This window comes from Sceloporus undulatus, chromosome 2 (genome assembly GCF_019175285.1).
Source record: "Sceloporus undulatus isolate JIND9_A2432 ecotype Alabama chromosome 2, SceUnd_v1.1, whole genome shotgun sequence".
NCBI classification, from domain to species: Eukaryota; Metazoa; Chordata; class Lepidosauria; order Squamata; family Phrynosomatidae; genus Sceloporus; species Sceloporus undulatus.
Genome location: NC_056523.1, coordinates 9,087,750 through 9,111,223, shown reverse-complemented (window position 1 = coordinate 9,111,223; position 23,474 = coordinate 9,087,750). Strand labels below are relative to the sequence as shown.

The 23,474-nt window shown below is 42.8% G+C and overlaps 2 protein-coding genes across 2 annotated transcripts in view; both read left to right on the top strand.

The window, feature by feature from the left end:
* The window catches only part of LOC121922463 (zinc finger protein 420-like), a 28,258-nt gene extending 5,223 nt beyond the window's left edge, over nt 1-23,035 (top strand). The window contains exons 5-11 of the mRNA XM_042451947.1: nt 2,503-2,629; nt 4,813-5,761; nt 12,084-12,135; nt 14,042-14,152; nt 16,279-16,423; nt 17,964-18,038; nt 20,521-23,035. Coding sequence (XP_042307881.1) covers nt 2,503-2,629; nt 4,813-5,761; nt 12,084-12,135; nt 14,042-14,152; nt 16,279-16,423; nt 17,964-18,038; nt 20,521-21,638 — 2,577 coding nt within the window. The 3' untranslated portion in view covers nt 21,639-23,035. The remainder of the gene's footprint in view (nt 1-2,502; nt 2,630-4,812; nt 5,762-12,083; nt 12,136-14,041; nt 14,153-16,278; nt 16,424-17,963; nt 18,039-20,520) is intronic.
* LOC121922021 (zinc finger protein 420-like) overlaps nt 1-23,474 on the top strand; it is a 319,204-nt gene that overhangs the window by 224,869 nt on the left and 70,861 nt on the right. The gene's annotated exons all lie outside the window — the stretch shown is intronic.

Genomic DNA, 23,474 nt, shown 5'->3' with positions numbered 1-23,474 from the left:
TTATAGCCCACCCAATCACAAGGAATCCAGGGTTACAACAGTAAAAATAAAGATAATAAAATAAAATACAATAAATAAATAAAATACAATAAAATTAAAGAGAGCGAAGTGAGTACATTCACAGTTAGGCCTGATGGAAGTTGGGCCTCTCTTTTTCACTCCCTCCCAGGTCTGATAATGAAGTCATGGAGGGAGGGCTCTTCTTCTTGAGGCAAGGATTTTATTTTAATTAATTTTAATTTAATTCTTCTCATTAAATTTAAGAGAAGAATTGGTGGACAGAGTGACATAAGTCACAGTAAATGGGGAGTAGAACTAGGTAGGGAAGGCCTGCCGGAAGAGATCTGTCTTAAGAGCCTTCTTAAAGGCTGTAAGAGTAGAAATGTCACGGATCTCCTTCGGTAGGTCATTCCATAGCTTTGGAGCTGCGATGGAAAAGGCCCTCTGGGTGACTGAAGTTAGCCTAGATTTTATTGGCTGAAGTAGATTCTTCCCCGAGGACCTTAGAGTGCGGGACGGACAGTATGGAAGTAGGCGATCTCTTAAGTATTCTGGACCCAAGCCATGTAGGGCTTTGAAGGTAATCACCAACACCTTGTACCTTGCCCGGAAACTAAATGGCAGCCAGTGAAGGGATTTCAAAACCGGAGTTATGTGATCGGTACGACGAGTACCTGTAATTAACCTGGCTGCCATATTTTGTACAAGTTGAAGTTTCTGAACTTGGCACAAGGGTAGCCCCATGTAGAGCGCATTACAGAAGTCCAATCGAGAGGTGACCAGCGCATGTACAACTGTTTCACGGTCTCCCTGCTCCAGGAAGGGGCGCAGCTGGCGTATCAGCCGAAGCTGATAACAAGTGCTCCTGACTGTCGCATCTACCTGAGCTGTCAGGTGAAGCAACAAGTCAAGGAGCACCCCCAAGCTGCGGACAGTCTTTCAGGGGAAGTGTGACCCCATCCAGAACTGGCTGACATAATTCCATACCTGGGCTTGGGTTTCCTATAACAAGTACCTCCGTCTTACCTGGATTCAGCTTGAGTCGGTTTTCCCTCATCCAGTCCATTACCGCCCCAAGACAGGCAGTCAGAGGAGAGATGCTATCCATAGACACTGCATCAGTTTGAGACATAGAGAAATATATTTGGGTGTCATCAGCGTACTGATAACATCCTGCCCCATGTCTCCGGATGATTTTTCCCAGCAGCTTCATGTAAATGTTAAACAGCATAGGAGACAATATTGCGCCCTTGGATACACTAAATTTTATCTCTCTTTTAGAAGAGCAACTGTCTCCTAGCGCCACCATCTGGAATCTGCCTGAGAGGTAGGACCGGAACCACTGTAGAACAGTGCCTCCGATACCTAACTCTCTCAGGCGTTCCAGAAGGATACCATGGTCGATGGTATCGAAGGCCGCTGAGAGGTCTAAGAGCACCAGCAGGGTCACACTTCCCCTGTCGATGCCTAGACGGAGATCATCGACTAAGGCGACCAAGGCCGTCTCAACTCCGTATCCCACCCTGAATCCAGTTTGAAATGGGTCCAGATAATCAGCTTCATCCAAGACTGCCTGTAGTTGATTGGCGACCGCCCTCTCGATCACCTTGCTCAAGAATGGCAACAACGAGACTGGCCTATAGTTATTTCTATCCAGAGGGTCCAGGGAGGGCTTAGCCAAGAAGTGGGGGGAAACACACTCAGGCACCAGCCCTTAAAGTTTGCAAAGCCCAGAAATAGAAGCAGATCAAGGCTAAGGAAGCCAGAAACTGGTGTTTTATAGAAGTGAAGGGAGTACTTTGTATTACTTCATCTGTTGCAGACCAACAGATTGGCTTTTGCTGTGAGGCAACTGAGAGAGAGGGAAGGTTTTATGGAACTGTCTTGTCTGCAGATAGAGCCAGTGTGGTGTAGTGGTTTGAATGCTGGACTACAGTGCTGAAGGCCAGGGTTCGATTCCCCATTTAGCCATGAAATCCACTGGGTGACCTTGGGCAAGTCGCAGGATCTCAGCCTCAGGGGCAGGCAATGACAAACCTGTTCTGGACAATTTTTGCCAAGAAAATCCCATGATAGATTTGCCTTAAGTCAGAAACGACTTGAATGCGCACAATAACAACTTGTCAGCAAGCCATTTCCAGCATCCTTATCTCCTGCAGTGCTTTGGCGTGTACTGCATCTCCCATCATTCAACCTCAATAAATGATCCAGGGGTTCCAATGGCGGCACAGCAGACTTCTATACAGTAGGACCCTTGTTATGACTTCCCAGGATATCTTTAAAAAGCTCAAATCCTCTAATATAAAAAGATGGGAATACCTGAAATCACCCCAAATATGACAAAAATGGCACAAAATCATAATCTTTAGTGTAGATCTTTAATAACTATTGGGGAAGTTTTGAAATCTGTAGGAAAATTCACAGCTATCTCACTTTGACTATCTGTGTGCGTGGCTACTACCTATACTGAAAAAACATTTTCTTCTTCATTTTTCCTTCCAGGGTCTGGTGACCTTTGAAGAGGTGGCTGTGTGTTTCACAGAGGAGGAATGGGTGCTGCTGGATGCAGGCCAGAGAGCATTACACAAGGAAGTCATGGAGGAGAATCGTGGGATTGTGGCCTCTCTAGGTAAGGTCCTCTCTGTGTCCATCTTAGACCTTGAGAGCTCTCCATATTGTAATGTTGCCAGAGATACTTTTCATCATGATTAAGAGACCACTGTAGACCAAGACTGAGCAGCTCCAGATTTGGAGGCCCACATTCATTGCCATTTTCTTTCATTATGAACCACACTTGTAAAGAAATACAGTTGGCCCTCCATTTCCATGGACTCAAATCGTCCACGACTTGAAAATATTCTTTTTTTAAAAAATCCAAAAAGCAAACCTTGATTTTGTTACTATAGAGATTCATTATATGCTTTTGGCATCCACTGGGGGTGGTGTTTGTGTGTGTCCTGGAACCAAAGCCCAGCGGATACCAAGGGCCCACTGTAGTATCAACCAGAGCTTCCAAGGTGGGAAAGAATAATAAAAAGACTTTGGACAAATTAAATGGGTGGATATTTATTCAACTAATAAATAAATATTATACTTTCTCTATTAAATGTGTTAGTTTGTTGCCCTATTAAATTGAGTTTAGGGTGGGTCTATATTGTTGTTTTACTGATTCTTTATCATGCCTTTTCCCAATAATTATTTTGTTTTATTTTTTATATTTATACCTCGCTCTTCAGAAATGCTGTTAGAGCGGCTTACGACTTTCTTCTGCCTCTGGGCTAGGCATGGCAGAGCCGTGCCTGCCTCTTATTTTCTCCCTCTGAAGCCATTTGAAAACAGAGGATAAATATTAGCAAAACAGCAATCCATTAAAAGCCCGTTGCCGTCACTTCCTAAAAGCCTGTCAAAATAAAGTTTTCACATGCCAGTGAAAGGGCAAGGAGAGTGTCATTCTACCATCTTAAGGCGAGAGTTTCAAAACTTGGGAACAGCCACCAAGAAGGTTCTCTCCCTTGTTTCCCCCAACCATTTCTGGGAATGGGCTGGGATTGAAAGAAAGGCCTCCCCCAAAGATCTTAGAGCAGGGAAGTTACAGCTGTGGCAGTGAAAGAGCCCCAACTGCTTCATATGGGAAGATGTAGTTCTTCAGATGCCACTTTTGATACTAAAATTAGCACCTGAGTAAATATCCCTTTTTACTTAATACCCCATCTTTTGGCTTCTCTACACCAGGGAAATTCACTTCATTTGTAAAATATCTTAAAGCAGCCAAGCACAATGAAATAAGGAGCAGGGGCAGGCAAACAAATTTGACACTCTGCCTGTGAATCATCACTTCGCCTCCTTGTCAAAGCTGGAAGATGTGGAGTCCCTTCACAGAGGAAGAGAGCCTTTCCTTGATGGAACTGCAATAGGTAGCATCCAGTTAGTGTGTTAAAGACTAGCCCTTTTCCACCTTGGGAGAGTGTGGGAAGGTGCTACCCATAACACAATGTACTTAAACCCCAAAATGTGTCAGTAAAACACCAATGTAATTCCCCCCCCCCCTTCTTCTCAGAAAGATTTCTGATTCCCCAAATAGAACCTATCTCTTGGCTGGATAAAAGGGAAGATTCATTTGTCAAGGAAGGCAAGAAATCACCAGGTAGCTCCTTTACATTTTGGTGAAGGGAGGCCTTTCACAGCAATATTCAGATGCAGTTTTTCCAGGAGATGTTTCTTTTAGCTGAACATCTCCCACTTCTTGATATATATGTGAAAGGTAGAAGACCGGGAATACTTGGGTGGGAGAGTGTCAACTCTGAAATATGAAATGTGATCTTCAATTTTTTGTGTTCAGGTTGTGGTGGAAATGTGTTTGTTTGTTTTTGTTTTAATTTTTTTTAATTTACATTGTCACAAGAAAGTACAAACACATTCCATTATAAACTGACTGTTTTTTCTCATTATAACTTCCAAAACTTTAGAAATGTGTTTGGATATGCAGATCGAGCATACCGACATATGACTCTGGTATTGATTTCCCTGTGTTTTCTGCTCTTACTGGCTGTCACCATGGATGTTCCTATCTCATCCCTTTTGTTTTGAGTTTTTTTAAGCAGAGATGCTTCTTGAAAGCAATGATGGATGTGGAGTTTCAGGAGTTCCATAACCTGGTCAGCATTAATGGCCAGTCAGCATTGGATGTCTTAACACAAACAGCACTGGCTTCCTCACTGCCTGTTCTGTTACTCGCATTTTAATTACCTGCATGTGTTCTCTGTTTTGAAGATCCATTCCACTCTAATTGGTCTCCTCTCTTTATTCCTGCAGGAGATGGAAGGGACAGAAATGAAGAGGAAACACAGTTGAAAACTGAAGTGAAACAAGCATTGATAAAAAATTTCCATAAAGATGCAGAGTTCCATGGAATACCAGCACCGGGAGAGGGTCACACAGGAAAGGAAACCTCAGTGAGGAAGAAACCATTCAAATGTTCAGAGTGTGGAAAGGGTTTCAGTCAGCGCAGTACTTTGGCTGACCATCACAGAATTCACACAGGCGAGAAGCCATATATATGCTCAGAGTGTGGGAAGAGCTTCAGTCGGAGCCGTGCCCTTACTGATCATGAAAGAATCCACACTGGGGAGAAACCATATAAATGTTTAGTGTGTGGGAAGAGCTTTGCTCAGAGCAGTAACTTTGCTTACCATAAAAAGACCCACACAGGGGAAAAACCATTTGAATGCTCAGAATGTGGAGAAAGCTTCAGTCGCAGCCGTGCTCTTATTGATCATCAAAGAATCCACACGGGGGAGAAACCATACAAATGCGCAGAGTGTGGAAAGAGTTTCACCCAAAGCAGTACTCTTACCTATCATCAAAGAACCCACACAGGAGAGAAACCATATCAATGTTCAGAGTGTGGAAAGAGCTTCTCTCAGAGCAGCAACCTTACGGCGCATAAAAAAACCCATGCATTTAAACCTTTTAAATGCTTAGAGTGTGGAAAGAACTTCCGTTCTAGTGAAAACTTTGCCTTTCACCTTGGAATTCACACAGTGCGGGAGAGGAGGAAAAGTCCCCAACATGTTTGGAGTGGTGGGAATATCTGGAATGTGGAAGAGGTATCATGGGTTCAGCCACAAAATGGCTGCAGTAGTGGGTTCAACCAGCCACAAAATACCCCTTTCCCAGAATGGAAAACTGTTGAGACTAAAGGACAAACTGCCCAAGAACCTGACAGCAAGGGAGTTGTTGGATCTGAACCAGTGGCCACCAAGCCACCCATTTGATTCAGTATTTTAAGTGACAGTCCATTTGATGGGAAGGCAAGCCAATTACATCAGTAAATCAACTTGAATGTTCCATTTGTTCTACCAAATGTGTTTGCCTGGAACACGTATACGTGCTCCGATAAGAGGGCCCTCACAACCGGCGTCCCTCAAGGAGCCATTCTGTCTCCCATGCTATTTAACATTTACATGAAACCGCTGGGAGAGATCATCTGGAGACATGGGGCGCGGGGTTATCAGTACGCTGATGACACCCAAATAGTCTTCTCTATGTCTCCGACTGATGCAGTGACCAGGGATGGCGTCTCTCCTCTTGTGGCCTGTCTGGAGCCGGTAATGGGCTGGATGAGAAAAACCGACTCAGTCTGAATCCAGAGAAAACGGAGGTGCTCGTGATAGGTTCCCCTGGCCCAGGGAAGGCAGTGGTTCCACCTGTCCTGAACGGGATCACGCTTCCCGTGAAGGACTCAGTACGCAGTCTGGGGGTGCTCCTTGACTCGTCGCTCCACCTTACATCTCAGGTGGATGCGACAGTCAGGAGCACCTGTTATCAGCTTCGGCTGATTCGCCAGCTGCGTCCCTACCTGGGCCAGAGGGACCTTGAAACGGTGGTACATGCTCTGGTAACCTCTCGTTTGGACTTCTGCAATGCGCTCTACATGGGGCAACCCTTGTACCAAACCTGGAAGCTACAATTGGTGCAGAATATGGCAGCCAGGCTGGTTACTGGCATACCCAGAGCCAGCCATATAACACCTGTGCTCAAAAGTCTGCACTGGTTGCCTATACGCTTCCGGGAGCAATACAAGGTGTTGGTCATTACCTATAAAGCCCTAAATGGCTTGGGCCCAGGATACCTTAAGGACTGCCTCTCTCCATACAATCCGCCCCGCACACTCAGAACATCTGGGCAGCAGCTATTGAGGGTCCCGGGGCAAGCTTAGCCTCCACCTCAAGGAGGACCTTTTCTATCTCCGCCCCAACCCTCTGGAACACGCTGCCCATAGAGCTCCGCTCGGCCACCTCCCTGGCCCAGTTTGAGGAGCTCAAAACCTTCTTATTTTTATTAGCATTCCCGGACGCTGGTCCTGGTTAGCTTCCTCCTCTGGCAGCAGTGGTCGGCTGGCCAGAAATTGGTTTTTAATGTAATTTTAATGTCTATTGTGGTTATTTTTACTGTTTTTATTGTACTGTACTGGTTTTATGTTGTACACCGCCCTGATCATGGGAAGGGCGGTATAAAAATAAAAATTTTATTATTTTATTATTATTATGATGTAAAAGCCCTGAAGAGTGTGGCCAACAGGTAAACAGAACTGGGTGTGCGGTCAGACTGGTCTGATCCAAGAGATACATGGTTAAAATGCAAATGATTTTTAAGGAACCAGCACAGCATAGGAAAAGTTAGGGAACATCCACAGCAATAAACCAATAATCGAGCTTGTGGCACTTTCCATCAGAAAGACTGGGTGACTAATCCAGAGCACCTCTGAGAGATGGCATTTTGCTAATGCTGCTGTTTCCCAGGCAGACTCCTAAAGGCAGCCAGGCAGTAGGATCATCCAACTGAGAAAAAGATCACTGAGAAAGGATCTTCCAAGAGAACAGAAGACATATTTAGAGCTGACAGTACCTCTAATAGACTCTTATGCTTTCAGGATTAACCAGAGGAGTGTCATGTTTAGAACAAAATTGCTATTGCTTCAAGAAAACTTAAGTTTTTGGTCAGAATAAATTTTTTCAAAATCTATATTCTGAAGGTACCTTTATTCCATCAATCAAAAGAACAAAATTAGTAAACCCTAGGGCTACAATCTGTTGCCCTATTAGGCAGGATGTTTCAAAAAGCAGAAAGTAGAGAGTAGAGGAGAAGGAGGGAAAAGTCTAGATGTTTAAAAATCATGTCTGCAGATTGTCCCCGGGATGGGACGGGGATGCATGATTTGCAGATTCATCATATACTTCATTTCATTTAATGCCATCCCAAAGCTCAGTAAAAACAAGAAAGGAGAAAATGTAGGATTTTTTTATTATTTTGGAAAGACAAAGCCCTCTGTAAATTCAAAGTTGTTAGAACTGCAGTGAAATTTAGTTTAAAAACAAAAAGGAATATTGGAGGAGTGGCTGGAACCACAAGCGTCCTTGAGATTAAAATGACAGACATTGGGTACAGAGACACCTATCTCAAAATTACAGATACAAGGGAAGGGTCTGGTATAGATTCCCCCCTGCAACACACACACACACACACATATATATAATCAGTTCAGATATTACTATGGTTACCCCCAGACTGAGTCTATCCATCTACCCCAAGTCCAGGGACGGCCAAAGTACGATAGTCTCAGCTTGATCATCTTTGCTTCCAAGGAGAACCCTGATCTGATCTGTTCAAGAGCCCATTTGTTTGTCTTCTTGCTGTCCATGGGATCCTGAGTACTCTTCTCCAGCACCACATTTCAAATGAGTTTATTTTCTTTCGGTCTCCTTCCTTCACTGTCCAGCTCTCACATCTGTACCTAGTAATTGGGAATACAATACCTGAATGATTTTGTCTTTAGTGTTCAGTTGTATGTCTGCTCTTCAGTATCTTTTCCAGTTCTTTCATTGCTGCCTTTCCCATTCCTACTCCTAATTTCTTGACTGCAGTCTCCATTCTGTTCAATGTTTGATCCTAGCTATGGGAATTTAACTATTTCAGTTTCCTCGTTGTCTAGATTGAATTTGTCTATTTCTTCTGTGGTCATTATTTTTGTTTTCTTAGCATCAGACTTGCCTTTGCACTTTCATCTTTGACCTTCCTTATGAACTGTTCCAATTCCTGAATGTCTTCTGCTAATATTATGGTGTCATCCGCACATCTGAGGTTGTTAATGTTGCTTCCTCCTATCTTCACTCTTTTTCTGGTTCTAATTCTGCTTTTCTTATGATATTTTCAGTGTATAAGTTAAACAAGTAGGGTGATAGGATGCAGCCTTGACTGACCCCTTTGTCTATTGGGAACCACTCTGTTTCCCACTAACATGGCTATAAAAGGTAAAGGTATTCTCCGTTTATAAGGTTGTCAAGCCATGTCTGACCATAGATGAGTGCTCATCTCAGTTACTAAGTGAAAGAGCCAGGGTTGTCAGAGACTACTGATCATGTGGCCAGCATGATTGCACAGAACCCTGTTTACCTTCCCAACAAAGTGGTACCTATCTATCTACTTGCATTTGCATGCTTTCAAACTGCTAGGCTGGCAGAAGCTGGGACTAATGACAGGAGCTCTCCCCATCATGCGACACCTGGGCCTTGAACAGCCAACTTGCCAACGTTGCAATCAACAGAGTCAACATCTTAACCAATTGAGCCATCACTATACCTTTTAATAATAATGACAATAATAACAGTATGCATCTGAGGAAGTAGACTGAAGTAGACTAATAATAATAATAATAATAATAATAATAATAATATGCATCTGAGGAAATACTGATGTCTAAGAAAGCTCATGCTGCCAACTTCTTTCAGTGAGTTTCAAAGGTACTACAAAATCTTTATACATGCTAGAGACTAACATGGCTATATCTTTGAATAATAATAATAATAATAATAATAAGTATCTAAGGAAGTAGACTGAAGTCTAGGAATGCTCATGCTGCCAAATTCTTTCTTTCAGTGAGTCACAAAGGTGCTACAAAAGCCCATTGCATTTTCCAGACTACCATCTTTGAATCCTGTCATTTAGGGTATATCCACACTGCAGAATTAAAGCAGTTCGATACCACTTTAACTGCTACAGTGTCGTGGGATTTGTAGTTTGGTAAGGCATTTCAGGTACTCTCTCTGACAGACCAGGCCGAACACCACTTGTTGAATACAAAGATACAGCTTGTAAAATCAGCATGTAAAGAAAGATCTCATAGCACCTTTGGAACTAACTAAAAGAGAGAAGTTGGCAGTCATTTTCCTCAGATGCAATTGTTGTTGGTGGTGTGTGCCTTCCAAGTTGTTTCCTCAGAGGGGGGTTTGCCATTGCCTTCCTCTGAGGCTGAGAGAGTGTGACTTGGCCAAGGACACCCAGTGGGCTTCCATGGCTGAGCTGGGAATTAAACCCTGGCCTCCAGAGTCACAGCCCAGGGCTCAAACCCAGGACCCCACCTTGGCTCAGGTTTGAACACCTCAGAAACTACAATTCCCAAGATTCCCTGATAGGATACAGCTGTGAAAGTGGTGTCCAAGTGTATTACTTCTGCAGCATGGCAGCATGAGGGTTAAAGTCAGAGAGCTCTGAGTCCTAGAGGGGCCTCAGGGTGACGTCATGGGGACTCCCACTTCCGGTCTTGCCCCTTCCAGTGGGGAGGGAGCTCATCCCCCTTCCCGCCTGCAGCGCCCTCTGGCGGAGTCCTCCAAAGGAAGGCTGGGTGGCTGAGTGAGTGAGTGGGAAAGAGATATTGGGGCTCTGGGAGGGAAAGGGGGAGAGGAGGAAGGGAAATGGAGGCCGGGGGAGGGGTGCCTTCCATCACAAGAGCTTCCCCACCTGTCTGTGTTGCTGTGTGTAGTGTAATGTGTGTATACATATATATTTATACACACACACATACCATATATATATATATATATATTCATGTGTGTGTGTGTATATATATGTGTATATATATACACACACACATATATACACACACACATACACACAGAGAGAGATGTATATGTATATATGTGTGTATATGTATGTAAATATATATATGTATATATAAACACACACACACACACATATATATATATACACAGACACATCTGTATGTGTATATGCATATGTGTCTACAAACATATACACACACACACACCTAAATTATAGATGTATATGTGTGTGTATATATGTATATACACACACACACACACACACATATATATATTATGTGTATACACACACACACATATAGATAGATAGATGTATATACATATGTGTGTGTGACAGATACATGTATATAGAGAGGTAGTGTGGTATAATGATTTCAGGGTTGGATTGTGACTGTGGAGACCAGGGTTTGATTCACTCTTAGCCACGAAACCCACTGGGTGCCCTTGGGCAAGAAGTCACACTCTCTCAGCCTCAGAGGATGGCAATGGCAAACCTCCTCTAAACCAATCTTGCCAATGAAACCCCAAGATAGGATTGCCTTTGTTGTTGTTAACTGCCTTCACATTGATCTCAACCCATGGTGACCTTGTGGATGAGGCATCTACAAGAGCCCCTGTCCCCCACTGCAGTGCTCTGCCCAATTTCTGCAAACTCATCCTCATGATCTCTAATAGAGTCCACCCATTTCATATGCAGCGCTCTAGTGGTTCTGCTCCTACCTCCAGATGGTGTGGATAGCTGCTCCTCTAAGAGACAGCAGACATCTGGCATCCCTCAGGGCGCCATTTAACATTTACATGAAGCCACTGGGCGAGATCATCCAGAGACATGGGGCGAGGTGTTATCAGTATGCTGATGACACCCAAATTTATCTCTCCATGTCTCCGACTGTTACAGTGACTAAGGAAGGCATCTCTCCTCTGGATGCCTGCCTGGGGTCAGTAATGGGCTGGATGAGGAAAAACAAACTCAGGCTGAATCCAGAGAAAACTGAGGTACTCGCGATAGGTACCCCAAGTCCAGGGACGGAGATTTGTCAACCAGTCCTGGACGGGGTCACACTTCCCCTAAAGGACAAAGTTCGCAGTTTGGGAGTACTCCTGGACTCATCTCTACAGTTATCATCTCAAGTGGATGCGATGGCCAGGAGTGCTTGGTACCAGCTTCGGCTGATACGCCAACTGTGCCCCTACCTAGACAGAAAGGACCTTGAAACAGTGGTACATGCTCTGGTAACCTCTCGTCTTGATTTCTGTAATGCGCTTTACATGGGGCTACCTTTGTGCCAAGTTCGGAAGTTTCAGCTAGTTCAAAATGCGGCAGCCAGACTGGTCACTGGAACATCTAGGTCAGACCACATAACACTGGTTCTAAAATCCCTTCATTGGCTGCCAATTAGCTTCCGAGCGCAATACAAAGTGTTGGTTATTATCTTTAAAGCCCTACATGGCTTGGGCCCGAGTTACTTAAGGGAATGCCTCTTCCTGCACAATCCGCCCTGCACTCTCAGAACATCTGGGAAGAATTTATTAGACTACTCAAAGATCAGATTAACAACAACTTCCCACAGAGGTGCATATACAGCCATAGCCCCTAAGTTATGGAATAACTTGCCGGAAGAGATCCATCTTATTACCACCTTAGATGCCTTTAAGAAGGCACTAAAGATGGATCTCTTCTGGCAGGTTTAACCACCCAGTCTTCTATGAAGAACCTAAAGAAATCCTACTTTTGGCTGTAATACTGTGCTGCATGTTAGATGATGTTTTTATTGTCCAGAAATTGTATTTTTAAATGATGATATTTTACTGTAATCTAGATGTTAATTGTGGTTTTATGCTTGTAATCCCGCTTCGATCCATTGGGAGAGGCGGGAAATAGAAATAAATTTTTATTGTTATATTATTATTATTCCTCTCTTTCTACTTCCCTCTAACTTTCCTACCATTATTGTTTTTTTCCAGTGATTCATGTCTTCTCATGACGTGTCCAAAGGACACCAGCCTAGGTTTGTCATCTTGGTCTCTAGAAAGTAGGGCTGGAAATGACAACAACAAAATTTAAGAGAGAGGGCAGCTCCCCTCCTCCTTGGCAGCATCTGCACTGCAGAATTAATGCAGTTTGACACCACTTGAGCTGCCATGGCTCAATGCTATGGAATTCTGGGTATTCTAGTTTTGTGAGTTATTTAGCCTTCTCTGTCAGAGAGCTCTGATGTCACACCAAACTACAAATCCCAGGATTGTATAGGACGGAGCCATGGCAGTTAAAGTCATGACAAACTGTCTTAATTCTGTACTTTGGCAGAATTTGCACAATTCCTGGTGCCTTTGTTTTGAAGCTGGCAGCTGAGCAAGAGATCTTATGCTGGAGGCTGAGTTGGAATAGAGGTGGAAGATGGCAGCACAAAACTGAACTGGTTCTGAAGGAGAAAGACAATACCCTGAAGCCACTGAAGTTGGGAAAGGTGGAATATTCTGGGAAAGAACAGTGCAGAAGAATCAGGGTTGGCTGGTTTATACCAAAAGATTTAAAACATGCACACACAGAGACACCTGTTTACTGTATTTAGTTGATCATTCATAATTGTTTTAAAAGTCTGACTATTATTACTGTTTTCCAGCCTTCTTACTGGAATGACAAGGACTGTTTGAATTTAAACATTTTAACTTTAACTGTTTATTGGCAGTTGCATTCATTGTCAGATCAATATCCAGTGCCAGTGGCGGGTTACAAACCGCCATAAAGTTCGCGCTCTGCACGTACTAGGGTTAGGAAGGGCCGTATTAGGGTTAGGAAGGTTCTTACCTTCCTCACGGCCCTTTCTTCCAGTACACGCGGAGCGCGGACTTTATGGCGGCACCCATCCACATGGGCACCACCATTTTGACGTCTTGGATGCTGTGTGTCCAGACGTGTCGCGGCAGAAGTGACGCCGCGAGGGCGCGCTCCGCCCCTCGTGGCACCACTTCCGCATTTCGAAAAGGAGCGCCATTTCAGTGCTCCTTTTTTGCTGCGCTGGGAAGCCTCGCGGTCTGGCTGCTGGGGCTTCCCTATGCAGCGAATGGTGGCGGTGGGAAAACGGCCCCTTGAGGGCCGTTTGTAACCCGCCAGTGCCTTCTTTTTAATCACTTTATTTTATAGTGTAAGAAAGCAACCTTTCAGTTAATATAAGTTCAATCAAAACAACTTGCTTTTAAAAAAAGAATAATTATTATTTAAGCTAGTGGCAGTAACATCTGTACTGTATTTTGCTACTTAATTTTCTGATTTAGTCCTGTCATGGTATAGTCCTACACATTAATGCCAAAAAACAAAGAAACAAAGAAAAAAACCAAACTGGTTTAAACCAAAAAATGTTTAAACAAACAAAAACTGGACTTTTTGGACTTTTCTTTTTAGAAACCTGTTTTTGTTTTGTTTTGTTTTCTCAGTAATCTGTGCACAGAACCTGGCAGCTTTTAGATGCAGTGATAACATTTCATAGAGTTCTGATATCCAATGGGTGAGGGGCCTACGATGTTTGCAACCAGCTCCATGATCTATAACTTTAGTTAGTGGCTAAAGCCAGAAGCTCACACAATGACTCTCATCCTATACGTGGTGATCCTGGGAGTAGTACTTGGCTCTCCTTCCTTCATAGATGGAGAACTGGGTGAGCGAGTGTGGAGTGGAGTCAAATTCCCAGATGTTGGCCACGGCGGAAGGTTTCCTGCTAGCCCCCATGGAGGAAGAGAAGCAAGAAGACAGGCAGGTGAGAGCATCTCGCCTTGGTAATTCCAAAGGGCAGAAGATGAGAAATGATCCTGTAGAAATTATTCACTGGCTGCGTAGTTCTTTTCTAGATAATTATTCTAAAAGAAATGTCTTACTTGTCATGGACAATTTAGGGCAGGATTCCTCTTCGCAAGGTTACTAGTAATCTTTCAAAGTGTATACACCAATTATCTACATCAGGGATTCCCAACAAATATGTTCCTCCATGTGTTTTGGACTTCAACTCACAGGTGCCCCAGCTTGCTTGGTCAACGGTCAGGAATTCTGGGAGATGAAGTCCAAAACATCTGGAGGACAAAAATTTGGGAATCATTGATCTACTCAGTGCATTACGAACTCTGGCCTTCCTGATGTTTTGGACTATAGTTCCCAGAAGCCTCTGCCATCTTGGCCAATAGTCTTGGATTCTGGGAGCTGAAGTCCAAAACATCTGGAAGGCCAGAGTTTCAGAATCACTGAACATGGACAAATTTATAACTCTAGTAAAGAAATAGCTTAGGATAGCTTTGTGTTTATCACTTGCTATAGCATAATTTTTACCTTGTATTGAGCCTTCAAATTGTTTCCAACTTATGCTGATCTTAAGACGAACCTATCACAGCATTTTCTGGGCAAGATTTGTTCAGGGGAGGCCTGCTATCGCCTTCCTGTGAGGCTGAGAGAGTGTGACTTGCCTAGGGTCCCCCAGTGGATTTCCATGGCTTAACAGGGATTCAAACCCTGATCTCCACAATTGTAGACCAACACTCAAACCACTGCACAACATCGGTTCTTAGTTACCTACCGCCAATTTTGTTACTGTATTATTATTATTATTTTATTTATATAAATAATGTCTTTTCGCCCGCTCTTAAGCCCAAGTGAGCTTATGATACAGCTCACAACACTAAAAGGATGGCTAATCAAAATTAATATCTAAATACAAGTTACAATCTGGGTAGGCCATACAATATCTTATTTGCTTTAGTCTTGAAAAAAATTAAGATTGTAGGCTGTCCCTAAAATAATCTACAACCCTATCTCTCCAATGTGTGCCTACTACCTTTCTGGATAAGAGGTTAATAGCACCCCATTACATCCAAGATTTTGCATTTGTAAATCTCGTAAAGTTGAGGAAACCTCCCACTGTTTATTGAGCTGCTCACTATAAGACTCCAAGACCCAGATTTCTACCCTGTATTCTTTTTGAGACAGATCCCCCTCAGAACAGATCTGTACGCTGCTAGGAAGCAGTGATATTTCCATTACTGTGGAGATTGCTAAATTTACTCTGGATACTAGGAAATTGAGAGCCAGTGTGGTGTAATGGTTTGTTGGAATATGACTCTGGAAACTAGGGTTTGATTCCCTGTTTGACCATGGAAACCCACTGGGACCTTGGGCAAGTCACACACTCTGAGCCTGAGAAAACTCTGTGAGCGTTTGGCCTTAGAGTCATGATCAGTCAGAAATGGTTTGAAGGCACACAACAACAACAAAATTACGAGCCAAACACCAACAATAATTAGCAGGGTAAATAGAATGGCCCCTTGTCTTTTAAAGGTTTTTGTACTTGGGTTTGTGGGGGCCAACTACTGGTGCAGTCTGGGGAATAAACCCACCCAGGTACAGCCAAACAATATTGTAGTAGCAGAAAAAGAAAAACCACAAAAGCAAAATACTAGCTGTCGGTTTTGGCAATGCTCTAAAACACTTTTTGCACACAAAAGAAGACTTACAGATGTAATTGATTCATCCAAAGTTATGGAGGCTTTAATAACAACAACAACAACATTCTCTGGGTTAGGAAAGTCCTTTTTTAAAAAAAAAAACAGGAAAAGTAAACAGGAAGTAACTTCTGACACATTAGGAAGATTTCTTTGTTATTGTAAGAACTGTTCCACTGTGGAATGGATTGCCTTGAAGGGTGATAGACTCTCCTTCTTTGGAGGTCTTCAGAGAGTAAATGTTCATCTTTCAGGAGTGCTGTAGTTGTATGGTAGGGGGTTGGACCAGAGATAGATAATATGGTCCCTTCCTACTCTTTAAGAGTCTGTGATTGTGGAACACTAGCCTTTGCCCTGTCTTGCAGCTTTCCTAATCTGCTCTTTCTTCTGCCTCAAGTCTTTCCTGCTCTTTCAAGTGACAAGCATGCCAACCACAGCAGCCACTGAGAACCCTGAGGAAGAGAATACTCCACTGGACACTGGACAGAAGACGCCATTGAGATGGATTGTCCAGGAGAAGGCGGGAGGTGCCACCTCACTAGGTAAGGGCTAATGGGTTGTCCATTACACTTAAAATATTAGAATCATAGGATTGGAAGAGACTACAAGGGCCATTCTGTCTAAACCCATTCTGCCATGCAGGAATACACGAACAAAGCACCCCCAGGCAACCAGCATCTGTTTCAAAAACCTCTTAAGAAGGGGACTCCACCACACTCCGAGGCAGTATATTCCACTTCTAACTTGACTTCTCTCTTTGAGATGAATCTGAAATTCTTGGGATATTTTAATGTTCCTGATTATATGAATAGAGGAGACTTCAAGAACATAAAGCAATAATTTTAAACACTTCAGTTGAGGCTGCAGAGCTCAGCAATTGCACAAAAAACTGGGGGGGGGGGGGGGAAAGGGGAGAGGAGCATAGACTGACACTACGTGACTGGCAGTCACATAAGTACCCCAGGAATGACTTTTTGCACCTGGGGCATTGTATGGTTCCCAGTTAATTTACAGGTTTCCCCCATGAATGAAAAGGGATGCGGAGGAGACAGGGCAACTATGGGTGGGAGGTAGCATCATGCGACCAGTATCACCAAAGCCACTTCCTTTCAGGTGAAATCGCAGTTTAAAAGCCGTGTGTGGTAATCTCCTGAGGGTGGAAGCAGCCACCGAGAAGGCTCTCTCTCGTGTCTTCACCAAGTGAGCCTGTGATGGTGGTGAGACTGAGAGATAGCATTACCCTGAAGAGCTTAAAACTCTGGCAAGTTTGTATGTAGAGATAGTCTTTCAGATACTCTGGACCTAAGCTGTATAGGGCTTTATAGGTTAAGACCAATTGTGCCTGGAAACGAACCAATTATTTTGTCTTCTTTAAGTGGAAAAAAAAATCAACTCAGTGTTGGAGGAAAATCTGGGACATACGGCTGATGGATAAACACACAGACAATTTAAGAAAATCAAAAGGACACATTGGAAAAACATCATTTACTGAAAAATGGTTCCTTTTCATAGAGTACATCAACAATAATTCATGACAGATACAACCTCCATCACCACATGACGCTTTCTGGAAAGACATTCTACACGAAGACTCAACCGTTCCAGGATCTGACTATCATTACAGCCTCATTAATACTGTTGTTTTGTTATTTTGTTATTAATAACTGTTAGACAATCATTGTTGCTTTATATGTTGTCACATTATACAGTCCCTGAATTGTAATAAAATAAAAATTTGGGTGGGGGGGGGGGGGAAATCAGCTTTTGGATTGCATCCAGGTTATGTAGGCTGCATCTATGATGAAAATACCCTAGGTATGTGACAAACACGCCCTTCAAAACCCATGTAGGGCTTGAGTGGCATTTTGAGCTTTTTTTTTTTTTTTGAAGCAGAAAATGCCTTTTTAAAATGAAAAACTAGAGGATAGGAGGGGCATAGTACGAGGCACATGTATGGAGTCCGCCAAGGTATTATGGGGGGGGGGCAGGTTGGTAGAAGACGGTAAAATTTGATTGCTTAATTTAGACTGATGCAATATTAACAAAGAGGAACTTACTAACCTTTTTTCATTGTCTCCATAGCCAGATGCTTCTCTGATCCCATTGCTCTCCAACAGCCATTAAATAATTGTGGGAGGGAGCTGCAGCAGCTGAATGGTATGTTGAGTGGGGAGATGTAGCGTATGGCATTGTGAATGCTTATTACTTTGGAGAAGGCTGCGATGGACATAGAAGGTCCATCACTTTGAGGTTGGACTTCCCTTCTGCTTTTGTTAGACTCTACCACTTGGAAGACAGTATCCAGTTCTGGGTTTCACAGTTCAAGAAGGACAAGCTGGCATATATCTGGAGGAGGGTGACCAAGATAATCAAAGGTCTGGAAACTATGAGGAATGACTGGGGGAGCTGGGTATGTTCAGCTTGGAGAAAAGAAGATTGATAGGTGACATGAGAGCTATCTTTAAAAATCTGAAGGGATGTCTTGTAGAAGATGGAGCAAGTTTGTTTTCTACTGCTCTTGAAACTAGAGCACAAACCAATGGATTCAAACTTCAAGAAAAGAAATTCAACCTAAACATTAGGAAGAGCTCCTTGGTTCAAGTTGTTGGACAGTGGAATGACCTTCCTCAGAGACTGGCCAACTTTCCATCCTTGGAGGTCTTTAAGTAGAGTCTGTATAGGCATCTTTGAGAAATGATGTATTGTTGTAAGGCAGGGGCCAGAGCTAGACAGCCATTGCAGTCTCTTCCAACTCTTAGGATTTTATGATTCTTTGTTCTGCAGTGAAGAAAGTAGCCACCAGTTTCTTTTCCATTCCAGGTGACGTGGCTACCATACGCCAGTTGTAGGCTGATGCCCTTAGAATCATTGAATTGAAATCGATCCCAAGAGCCATCCAGTCCAATCCCCTTCAGCCATGCTGAAAGACACAATCAAAGCATTTCTGACAGATGGCCATTTAGCCTCTGTTTAAAAACCTCCAAAGAAGGAGACTCTTTGGGGTCTTCAAGGCAGCATATTCCACTGTTGAACAGCTCTTAATCTCAGGAAGGTCTTCCTAATATTTAGGTGGAATCTCTTTTCCTGTAGTTTGCATTCATTGCTCCGTGTCCTAGTCCCAGGAGCAGCAGAAATCAAGCTTCCTTCCTCTCAGTATGACATCCTTTCAAATCTTTAAAGATAGCTTTTGTGTCACTTAACCATCTTTCCAGGCTAAACATACTCAGCTCTCTCAGCGTGGTACTATTATTTTCCTCAATCTAGACACTGTACTTCTATTGATACAGCCAAGAATCACATTAGCCTTTTTAGCTGCTGCATTACACTGTTGACTCATGTTCAACTTGTGGTCTACTAGGACTCCTAGATCCCTTTCACACATAGTCTTGTTAAGCCAGGTGTTCCCCATCTTATATCTATACATTTCATCCCCCCCCCCCAAGTATAGTACCTTTCATTTCTAATCTATTAAGGTCATTTTAAATTCTGATCCTGCCCTCTGGGGTATTAGCTACCCCTCCTGATTTGGTGTTATCTGCAAATTTGATAAGAAGCATAAAACCAAACAGTAACCTCCAGTCTTCATCCTCCAGTATTGTTAGCATGCTGTATATATGGAGTTTATAATACTATTTATTTTATTCAGAAACGCTAGAAATGAGTGTTGTGCTTTTTCCTTTGCAGAGTCACTTCTGGTTCCCAAACCTGAACCCACCATGTGGGTGGAAGAAAGAAAAGATCCGTTCATGGAGTGGTACGGGGATAGCAGATCAGCAGGTAGTTTCTTCATTGTATAGTGGGGACCCCTTTGTGAGTACTTCTGGAAAATGTTTCTTTTACTAAGGATCACGTACATCTACTGCAACATTTGTTAAGGGAAGCAGCCAGTTAATTCCTGGGCAGAGGGAACTCTGCCCACTGTGAAATAAATCACTGAAGTGTTTATCTCCCAAGGTGTTGGGGAAAGTGTCAGTGGAATAAGAGGTTTTATCAGCCTAGGAATTTACATTCCTTCATCTTGACCAGGGGTTCCCGAACTGGGGTGCCCTCACCTCTGGGGGGTGCAAGATATAATTTCTGGGGGTGCAACATAGTGGTTTGTGTCCTTGAGTAAGGATCCACAAGTCATCACTCAGCCAGCTTCCAGTGTGCCTTGAGATTGTGTTGCATAGACAGCAGTCTCATTGTTTATTTAATCAAAAAGAAAAACATTTACAAGTTTACAATTGTAAATAACCAATTAAAATGGTTATTTTAATACATGATAGAATTTGCCTCCTTTAAAAAAACAGCCTCACTGTCCTTATTTATTCTGTTTCTTGACATAGAACAACATAGGATTCTGGCATTGCTCCATCTTGCCCAATACTTGATTGATCATGGCCTTGGAAGGTCCTACTTGGAGATCTTCCCATCCCTGCAGTTTGAGCTTTTTCAAGTGGAAATGCGAGCAACTGAACTGCCATACTGAGCAACTAAAGCTTTTTAATGGTACCCTGTCAGCTGCTGATTAGTGCCAGCTCACAGCTACTGTTTGAATACAAGATAGAATCTGTTTCCTCTCTACTTTTTCAATTTTGTTTCTTTCCTTTGAGGAGCCATTCCCTTCATGCTTACTTTTTTCTCTCTATTCCTGCAGGAGATAGAAAGGAGGAGAAAAAAGAGGACAAGCAGGAATATGAAGAAAGACATAACTTGAGAGAAAACTCTGTTGTCTGCAGATTTTCAGAATTCCATGAAAACTCCATGCTAGAAAAGTGTCAAGCAGAAAAGAAAGACATAACAAGAACATCTCAAAGATTTTGCAAAAGAAAGAAGTCATTTCAATGCTCAGAGTGTGGAAAGAGCTTCAGTGAGAAGCGTACACTTAATGTACATCATAAAATCCACACTGGAGAGAAACCATATACATGCTCAGAGTGTGGCATGAGCTTCAATCGGAGCAGTAACTTTGTTACTCATCAAAGAACCCATACAGGTGAAAAACCATTTCAGTGCTCTGAATGTGGAAAAAGCTTTAGCCGGAAACGTGCCCTTATCGACCACCAAAGGATCCACACTGGGGAAAAACCATATAAATGTTCAGTGTGCGGAAAGAGCTTTAGTCGGAGCAATAATTTCACTACCCATCAAAAAACCCACACAGAGGAAAAGCCATTTGAATGCTCAGAATGTGGTGAAAGCTTCAGACGGAGTTGTACCCTTACTAAACATCAAAGGATCCACACTGGGGAGAAACCATATAAATGCTTAGAGTGTGGGAAAACCTTCACTCAGAGCAGTACCCTTATGTATCATCAGAGAACTCACACAGGAGAGAAACCTTACCAATGCTTCGAGTGTGGCAAGAGGTTTGCTCAGAGTAGTAACCTTACTTACCATAAAGAAACCCACACATTTAAACCATTTGAATGTTCAGAGTGTGGAAAGAGCTTTGCTCACAGTAGTAGTCTGACTGATCATCAGAGATCCCACACATGCAAGAAACTATTTAAATGCTCAGTGTGTGGAAAGAACTTCCGTTCTAGTGAGAACTTTGGTTTCCACATCAGAATCCACACAGTGGATGAAAGGACTTCCACTAAGAGTCCCCAATGGAAGGCATCTCAGAATGACAGCAGGAGTAGGTATAGTGAATCACAAGGCACTCATGTCCCAGAACAGCAAAATGAGACTGCTGAAAAACAGTATAGCCGAGAATCTGAGCACAAGGCAGTGTCAATGTCTGAGCCCGAAGACATAAAACTAATCTTTTGAATCCACAGTTTTTTGTTCTAAGAGGCTAGTGAGTCATCAAATCAACTTTAAAGTTAATTTATTCCAACCATTCTTCAGGTCACACACAAGAACTGTGCAAGCTGGAGTTGGTGCAAAGGGTAAATAGGCAAACAAAATGGATATACAGTTGCCCCTCTGTTTGCGCGGACTTCAGATCCGCGACCCTTGCTTACTTGTGAGGAGCAAACAGAGGTAGTTAAAATGGGGTGCATGTCTAAGACTCGTCTGCAGCTGTTCGCGGGCACAGGCCCCCATTCAACCTATGGGGATTGAATATGTGCAAGTTTCCATTTTTGCGGGGTGGGTGGGTCCGGAACGGATCCTCTGTGAAAACGGAGGGTTGACTGTAATTTGTCTAATAGGCAAATTAACAACTTGTATGGATCACATAATGAGAAAAAATTATACAGAAAAAGTTATGCATCAGTCCAAAACAGAGGTTACAGTCCTGTTTCCTATTAGCAGGATTGCATGAGCACTACAAAATGAGGACGACGCTAATATGGCAACAAGTCATACAGATGTCCCAAAGTTAGAGTCCTCCAATGTGGAAAACAATTCAAACCATTAAACAAGGCACTTTTCAGAGAAGGGCAAATCATCTTTATAGACTGCACTGTTCCTAATGGACTGTAAGTTCTCACAAATGAAAGGAAAATTATCTACCCAGATAACTGAATTTAGTTTAAAATTGAATGGGAAGGTGAGACCAAGTGTCTTGAACCCGTGCAGAGCTTCAGATTGAAATGAAAAACATTGAAAATAGAGGCTGCTATTTAAATGTTACAATTAGGGGTATAGAAGTGGGAGTTGTGCCACCTTGTAGATGTTACTGAACAGCAAATCCCAGCATTTCTTGCCACTGAAAATACTGGCTAGTACTGTTCAGAACTGCAGTCCAGCAACAGTCTGAGGGCTGCACAGTTCCCAGCATTGATACAGAGGTAAAGAAGAAAGTGTCTCAATATGGATCATCTCAGGATGCCATATTAAAAACAGATAAAGTTACTGTTTCCCTGAGATCAGCCAAAGCATATCCTGGAAATACAATATTAGTTTGGGAATTGAGGTCAGCAAAATAAGCAATTACAAAATAGCTTTAATAAATCTATTATTTTAAAAAAGCGTATTGTGTGCATCTCTGACAAAGCTGCAAGACTCTCACACCTATAAACCTGAAACTTGGTATGGATGCTAAGGGTCCTTAGGTGTATTTTGACATTTTATTTTAAAAGTGGATTAGTTGATTAAAATCTGCCTTCATCTACTACAGTAGCATATACTGGGGGTACTTTCCAACTGCAGAAAAAAAGCAGTTTGACACCACTTTAACTTCCATAGCTCAATGTTTTGTTGTCTCCATCAGTCACATCATCTCCCCCCCCCCAAAAAAAACCCTATATTTTTTCTCTTTGTGGTAAATAACACTAGCCCTATTGCAGTTTTCTTCAGATTTATTTTACAACCTCTGAAAACAGAGCAAGGATCTGCCCATGCAAAGGCATTTCTGTCCAACAAAGTCACATCCAGGTTCTTGAATGACAAATGCCCACAAATTCTCCAGGGATAAGCTAAAGTTCCCCCTCCATGTTAACATGTTTCAGATGCAAGAGTTACATGCAAATGTAGTAATACTTGCACGGAAAGGGTTGCATATACATGTTCAGACAGCAGGCATAAAAAACTAGAGTAGAAATGCAGTTCCATAAGAAACAGCCCTCCCTTACTAGAAAACAAATATGTAACATGGTGTTTAATGCCCCAGGGTAAGGCCAAGATCGTATTTGAAGCTGGCAAAGTGTAAAGTTCTTTCAC